This window comes from Suricata suricatta, chromosome 9 (assembly GCF_006229205.1).
Source record: "Suricata suricatta isolate VVHF042 chromosome 9, meerkat_22Aug2017_6uvM2_HiC, whole genome shotgun sequence".
NCBI classification, from domain to species: domain Eukaryota; kingdom Metazoa; phylum Chordata; class Mammalia; order Carnivora; family Herpestidae; genus Suricata; species Suricata suricatta.
Genome location: NC_043708.1, coordinates 43,235,419 through 43,243,202, shown reverse-complemented (window position 1 = coordinate 43,243,202; position 7,784 = coordinate 43,235,419). Strand labels below are relative to the sequence as shown.

Here is a 7,784-nt window from a genome sequence, read left to right as displayed (position 1 = left end):
AAGTAAAAAATCAAAACACCAACTTCTGTTTCATGTAATTAGACTTATACAGAAATTAGAAGGTTAAGTAACAACTAGTTAATCACCTAATTTCACAGCTATCTGAAGTGGCAATCGTTATATAGCAGCTTATCTATGATACATTCAAGATACATGATACAATTTATTACTTGCCCATAAGCTACAACACAGCCTGCTTCAAATCAGCTGAATTTTAGTAGGTAGTGAGTCGGAGCACCAGGTCATGCCTCAGGCCTTCCCCAACACAAAGCATGTTCATATCAGACTCAGCTGAAATGGGACTAAGTTGTACAAAATCCTTTTTCTTCTAACTACCTTGAATAACATGGGATTCAAGAGAATGAGATTACCCCCAGGACTCAGATTTCATTTCCCTATATGTGCCCATCAAAGAACAGGGTTCTCCCTTCCTTCTAAGGCATCTTTCCGCAAGTGTGGATGCCAAAGGCTAGGCCAGTCAACAGACCCCGCCCCCTAAAACTAAGCATGCTTCATACCGTGCTGTGCTCGAGTAAATAAATCTGACCAATGTCTTTGTTTCCCTTGCTTAAAATACCATTTGCATGATTCTAATTGACCTCCGTTTTCCTTGGAGCAATGATTTAAAAGAATTAATGGTCTGAACAAGCTAACAGTACTTACCTTGCAGCAAGAGGAGATTGTACCATTTGGGGCAGGACTGCTCTGGACACATACCTCCCAGCACAAGCTGGTTTCCCATATTCAGTACCCTCAGTTAACCTCTGCAGGCCTGGCTGAATACCAGTATTGAGAGGCAAGACAAAGCCTAAAGTCACTACACATTCTCAGAGAATGAAAGGCACTAATTTCAACTTCCTAACACTTCTCCCGCTGCTTTCTAGATTTTGATCACTCCTTGAGATCCCAAGGATTGATGAGAGCTACTTCTAAGAGCATTTTTGTGTTTGGGTCAGAGTTGAGGGGGGAAAAAAAATCTAAGTCCTCAGTTATTGACTTGAGAAAACAAAAACAAACAAAAAACAAAAACAAAAAACAAGAAATAATTGACAGGGCCAAGCCAGTAGCCAGCACAAACTTTTCAGAGTAATTTAATTCACTTGAACCCAAAGTCAAGGTAAACAGAAATCTGCCCCCTAGCACTTCATCTTAGAGAGTGAGTTCAGTTGTCACTTGAATGTCTCTAGTGTTCCCATCTTTTCCTTCTTTAAGAAGAATCCTATGACTTGTTGTAAGAAGTCATCAGAAGTTTGTATTTGAGACCTGATTTAAGAAAGGAACTTCTGCTTGGAAACATGCAGTATCTGTAGTCAACAAGTGTCTAAATAAATCCTTAGGCTCCGCATTGCACACAGTTAAGACAAAATCCACAATCCTAACCATGAATCCTTATCATTCAGCTGAAGTGATGCCTGAACTATAGTTTTACGTTCTTTCCTACTCTAGTTTTCTTTATGGAGACCAAAGATGATGTGCTAAACTGCCAAAAAAAATTGCCCTGTGTTGTAGGACACCTGGCAAGAGTTGTACTGGCCTTCACATGTTCTTGAGATGGGAAAACCTAAGAAAGGTTTAGAAAACAATGAAGATCTGTATAGGATTGGAACCTTCAGGGACTGAAATGACAAGATACGGAGAAGAGGGTGTATGACTTTAAAATGATCCTTTAGACTAGGAAGACATTTCATGCTGGGTAATTGGCTGTTCTAGCTCCCTCTCTCCTCTCCTAAAGGTCACAACCAAAGGACACAGGCAAATGTGTAGCCAGATGTAGTTAAAATATTTAGTAAGGAGTGGTTTATGACAATGAGTACTGAAGAGAGAGACAAACGGGATATTTACTAGTCTGCAAATGTAGGAACCAAGAAGACAGTACATAGCCTCCAAGAATCTCTAAACTGGTTCTTAAAAGTAACTTTAAATATGACTTTCATTTAATTACAGAATGTTACCAAAGGTGCAAGACACAAAATTGTCATCAGTATTCAGAAACTCAAAGAAAGACAAAACCTCCTGAAGTCTTTGGAAAGGGTAAGTTATTCCCAGGTGAAGGCCCATCTCCACCGCCATCACAGGAAAACTCTCAGTTGAAGGTGTCACCTGCAGACCTTATAGAGTGTATCACCTTGTTTCCCTGCCAGAGGCAGAAAAACACGAGGGTTTTCAAGTGACCTCCCCTGGGTCCCCACGCTTCTGTGTAACCTGAATGCTGAAAGTACTTATTCCCTGGGTGGAGGCAGCCTGTGACTGGCTTCCCAGTAAACTCCAGGTTCACTAGAGGGAATGAAAATCATTTGGTTGATAAGCACCTATCAGCTGCTACTGTCCCTTTTTGTTTGTTACCTAAACAAGTTCTCTTCCTATCTTTGTATCCGGCCATCACCCTGGTAATGGTATTTTTAGGACATGGTGGTTTTATGATTTCGTCTGAGGTGTAGAGGAGAGCAAGCCTGTGCCTGGGCTGCCCTCTGCCCCAAGTTGGGATTCTTGTGCATTGCTCATGGGAGATGGGTGGGACTGGTGGGTGGAAAGTTCTGTAGCGATGTGCCGCCTTCAGAGCCTGAGTGGTGAGGTCCTCTAGTGTGTCCGCGGTGCCTTTGGAGGAAAACAAAGTATCGAGGTAGGGCTAATGCAAGTTTTGTGAGAACATAAACATTTCAATGCAGTGAGAGGCTTTTTTTTTTATTTGTAAAAAGGGGTGTATATAGGGGCACCTGGCTGGCTCAGTCAGAAGAGCATATGAGTCTTGGTCTATGGGTCGTGAGTTCGAGCCCCACAATGGGTATAGTGGTTACTTAAATAAATAAAACTTTAAAAAAACTTTTTGAAAGATGTGTGTATATAATTTTGCATACAAAATATAAAGTTATATTTAATGCATATCACAAAATGTAAAGTATATGTATAGAATACATATATATAACTTTATAAGGAAAGTGGCTTTTAAAACATGGGATGGATAGAGGCTACTCACATGCCCATTGTGCTGAAAGGTCCTCCCTTAATTAAGGTGAATCACAAATGACAAGCAACATATCCAACTGAACCCAAGGTTATTGTTCTTAATTTCATGATAACTCCTTTACCAAGCAGTTTGTCTAACAGAGTGATTATTGCCATCTTTAATATAAGAAACCATTCTCTTTTGGGGACCATTCAAAAGGCAACTTCCTCCTTATCTCTTAGAAAGCACAGAAAGCTTTCTGCATAAGGACAAGGTTGCTAAGTATTACAGTGAAAGTGTGACGGTCTTTCCCCCCCCCCCCCCCCCCCCCGCCCCCGCACTTGCCTCCGGAGCAAGAACTCACAGGAACTCTGGCACTGAGGACATGCACCCACCTGAAAGACAGAGATGGAACTGCTGTTTGCTCTGGTCCCTGTGGCCATATCACAGGGTGACAAGGGCACAGGGTGGCACAGGTGGCTTTGATATGCCACAGACTTTCTATCTGGCCTTTGATAAGACTATACCATTTTCCACCTAGAATAATACTGATTTCAGAAAAATACTTTCTGCCTGGTTCACTGGAATGGGAATTTTGTTAAGTTTATTTTTATTTATTTTGAGAGAGAGAGAGTACACACCGGGGAGGGGCAGAGAGAGGGAGAGAATCCCAAGAAGGCTCTGCACTCATGAACCGTGAGATCATGACCGGAGCCTAAATCAAGAGTCCATTGCTCAACTGTCTGAGCCACTCAGGTGCCTGAAATAGGAATTGGTAAAAAGATGACAAATGTAATAATACAAAGTCTGAGAGCAGCTATTGGTCAAGAGAAGAGCAGTAATGAGTTTATTTTGACACCCTTGAGGAGGAAAGCTTGTGTGTCTATGAGACCAGGGCGTTAAGCTTGCTTCGGAACACCTGAGTTCAGACACTTGCGTGCTTATCCTTTAAGGAGCTGACGACCTGGGGTTGGGGGACCTCAGCATCCACTGGGGACTCAGCCCCTTAGCTGTGTTCTCTCTCCTGGGACCAGGGCTCTCCGACACTTTGAAGGAAGGAATTGTCCCTAATGTTTACCACTTAGGCCCCCAGCGGCAGACTCCGCAGGCCCTTTCTCTGGCACTCCCAGGTGTCCTGAGGGGATTATGCTGTTGGAAATGCTGTCATCAGGCCCCTGCTTGCCTACAGCATTCTTACCTCACAGAGACCCTGGGGCCCCGCCCACGGCTGGTTCATAATCAGTAGTTGTTGCAGAAGCTCCACGTTCAGAGCTCTTCCACTCTGCCTGAGCACGTCCAAAGCAGCTGCCTTGGACTAGATTTACCCCATCCACTGGAGGCTAACCATGAGTAACACAGTAACATGTGGCTCCTTGCCTTGGAGAGCTTCGAGATGCACCCTGTGACACAGACACGTCACACAGACACAGCCAGTGCTCTCAAGTCCCCTGTGATCAGTGCCATCACCGAGGCGGGTGGGGGAATCCTCCGGGGATGAAACACAGCACTCTGCCATGGTGACAGAGAGGGAAACCTTGGAGGGGCCGGCACTGACTGGAAGACTCGTCAGGAGCCTACAGCCAGACTTGGTGCACCCTTGAGCTAAGGCAGGGGCTGTGAAGGTGGAGAGAGATAAGAGAGGCCATTTAGCAGAAGTCCAGCCATTGGCCATGGTGCCATGCCATTTGGGAAGAGCAAATATAGGAGGAGTTGCCAGGTTTGGAGAAGTGGGGTTCAGTTGGACCGATTGAATCTGAGGTGCCTATGGGACACTCAGGTGGAAAAGGCAAATAAGTGGCCAGAAAAACAAGGCTAGAATCCCCAAGGGCTTGGAAGACTCGTCTGTGGGTTATCTGTGCATAAATGGCAGCTGACTCCCTGAGAAGTGTGTGCCAAGTGGTAAGAGCGGAGGACAGACCCTGAGAAGCACCATCCGGAAGATATGGAGGGACCGAACAGTGACAGAGGCTGAGCCCACCCAGGGGGTGGGAGAAGCGTTTGAAGGAGTGAATCCCATCAGGTGCCGTGGATGTGTCCCCGACAGTGAGGACCGAACACTGCCCCCCTGGAACTGGCTGCCAGCAGGTCGCTGACGGCCGAGATGAGAAGGGATACAAGGAGAAGGGAGGGATAGAAGCAGAAACCCCTGAACCAGGAGGGCGAATGGGTGATGAGGCCATACAGTAAGGAAGTACAGACTTCTCATCATGTTTGGTGGAAAAAGAAAAAGTTAAGATTAGTGGTAGCTGGAGCAGACTTTTCAACATTGATCTTTAATAACGAAATGTCTCCCCATGCTTTTTTATTCACTGTCCTTTTTCAACTAACTCCCAAACTGTGAAGCTAAACTATTCCCTGGCACAGCGGAAGGACACACACACACGCACACACGCACGCACACAGTGTTCCCACAGCTCCGAGTCCTCTCTGCACGCTCACACAGTATGGGCCCAGGAGCTGTAAGCATCTCAGGACAAGGAGTCTGTTGTATTTGTTTGTAAGTCCCTGACGCCCCGCAGTGCCTGGCTCCCGGTAGTGCTCAGCTGGAGTGTGGTGAAGGAAAGGTGGCAGGGGAGTAGATTTCAGTAGGTGCAGGGGTGCCGTGTACCGTGCTTCAAGTCCAGTTCTTCCCCCAGGGGGGCCACGGTCAGTGCCAAGACACTGACTGCCCTTGCTCTGTCTTCCAGATGATTTGCCCTTTGCTGCCGGCACGTGCCCTGAGAAGGGTTCCAAACCAGTCTTCCTCTAAGACCTGAGAGAGTCAGGGGAGGAGTCGGCAAGTAGCTTCCTGTCCTGCGCGTGGGCTCTGAGCTGTGCCACCCGAGCTGACTGCTGGCATTGGGGGGCCAGCCTTTGTGGAACCCCTCTGCCATGAGCTCCTCAGCAAGGCACATTAGCGAATGGACAGCTTCATTTTGCCTCTCTGTTTATACTGTAAGAGTGTATATACGGCCTGAAGAATCAATAGTGACTTGGGTTGGTTCCCTATTTTTGTCAACATGGAGAATTAATTCCCATAGCTAGCTGAAGACACTGGATTGAGTCCCACTTGGGTTGTTTTCTAGCTTCTTTCTCAACTTGGGCACTCACGTGTTGAGTTCTAGAACTGATTTTTGAAAAGTCAGATATGTAACCCTGTGGAGGCTGGCATAAGGGGCATTGTTCACCTGTAATTAGCCGAGTGTTTTCTTTGAAGCAGTGGCTTCAAGTCTATGGGGGGAAGCAAAACAAAACTCTGCATGATTCCTGGTAAGTTATGTTTGACAGAAAATGTCCATCATTGTTTATTAGGTTTATGGTTTCCTTTTTTGATGTGGTTTTCTCCAGGGGAGTAAGTTAAGATTTGAACTTGGGGCAAGTGTATGTTTCCTGTTTCAAAGAGTTCAGCTCTTAGCATAATCAAAATCTCCTTCCTCTATCACTGAGTAACTACAGAAACCTTTTTGCATGTGACAAGAGCAGGTGAGGGTGTTTGGTGGCAGTGGACACACTGTCAGGAGCGTACATTTCTCACCTCAGTGGTACCTGTCACGTGGGACGGCATGGCAGGGATGCATGTGATCTCCCAAATAGGCCGGCCAGCTCTGCCTCCTCAGCTCCCACTCAGTAAGGAAGCCTCATCCCTTCTGTCTCCTGTCCCGCCCCTCCCCCAGCCTCGGGCTGGACAAGATCAGAAGCCCCCACGTCCCAGGTGCCTGTTAGGCAGTGGGCAAGAATTGCAAGCCCTGGAGGCAGGGATCTCCGCCTCCCCAGCTGACACATAGTTGGGTCAGGAAAGGCACTAGGTGCTCTCCTGACTTAGGTCAGCCAGCTTGCTTCCATATGCCCTGCCCTGATAGATCACCAGATCAAAGATCAAGGGACCAGTCACGTGACTCCGTCTAGCCGCTGGAAAAGACTGGTCCAGTCTGGGCAGCAGGAAAACTGGGGATGACTCATGCAACAGGTTTGCCGGCACAGGCAGCAAGCTAGTCTTACCTCCACGATATCCGCCAGGTTTAGAAGGAAGGCGGTAGACTCTCAAGCCCTCCTCTTTAAAAGAGTCTCTCCTCTCCTCTAAAGTAGGCCGGACGATGGCCCTGGCCAGAATTGAAACAATTCTCATGACTACTTAGCATTTCACTTTCCTCAAAAACCCTGGGTGCCAACTAGGCTAAGTTTCTGCTTCTGACCTCCTGAGCAAAGCAGGTTCCTGCCAGTGGTGGGGCGGGGTGATTGGTGTTTTGCTGCCCCGCACTGAAATGTGCCTGTCCAAGGCTGCCATCCTCCAGTTTCCTTTATCTACTCGATTGGTAGGAAGTCCAGTGTGCTATCCATTGCACTGTGGACCCTCTAATCGACTGATCAGAAAGTCTGGGTATAGAAGTGATTGTGTTCCTTGACACCACCAAGCAGTTTTCCTCAGAGGATCCCAGGAATGGACTGGTACTCATGCTTCAGACGTTTGAAATTATGTCCTTGCTATTCTGGGTCTGAGAAGATTAAATGCTTCATTAGTAATCAGGGCGTTGATCGTCAGTGTCCTTCCCAGGTCCCAGGAAGAGGTCTGCTGCAAAAGCCCTGTGGGGCGCACTGTGGCAGAGGACTGGATCGCTCTCATTCTAAAATACACTCCCAGGGCCTGACCCCCAGCCACAAGCATCACAGTCTGTTCTGTGCCTCTGTGCGGATCTGGCACATAGCTAAATGTCGATCAGAATTCACGTTCACTCCTTTTCCTAATAAACAACGGCCAGGATGTCAAACTGTATGTGTAGAAGGGCCCAGTTTTATTATACAACATATAGAGCCATTTATATTTTATACAATTTTAGTTGATCCTTGAACAACATATGGCACC

The 7,784-nt window shown here is 46.7% G+C and overlaps 1 protein-coding gene across 3 annotated transcripts in view; it reads left to right on the top strand.

Moving 5' to 3' along the window:
- The window catches only part of SAMD4A (sterile alpha motif domain containing 4A), a 208,090-nt gene that overhangs the window by 172,194 nt on the left and 28,112 nt on the right, over positions 1 to 7,784 (top strand). For all 3 annotated transcript variants that reach the window (XM_029950983.1, XM_029950982.1, XM_029950984.1), the window contains one exon: positions 1,945 to 2,031. In XM_029950983.1, the coding sequence (XP_029806843.1) occupies positions 1,945 to 2,031 (87 nt within the window). The remainder of the gene's footprint in view (positions 1 to 1,944; positions 2,032 to 7,784) is intronic.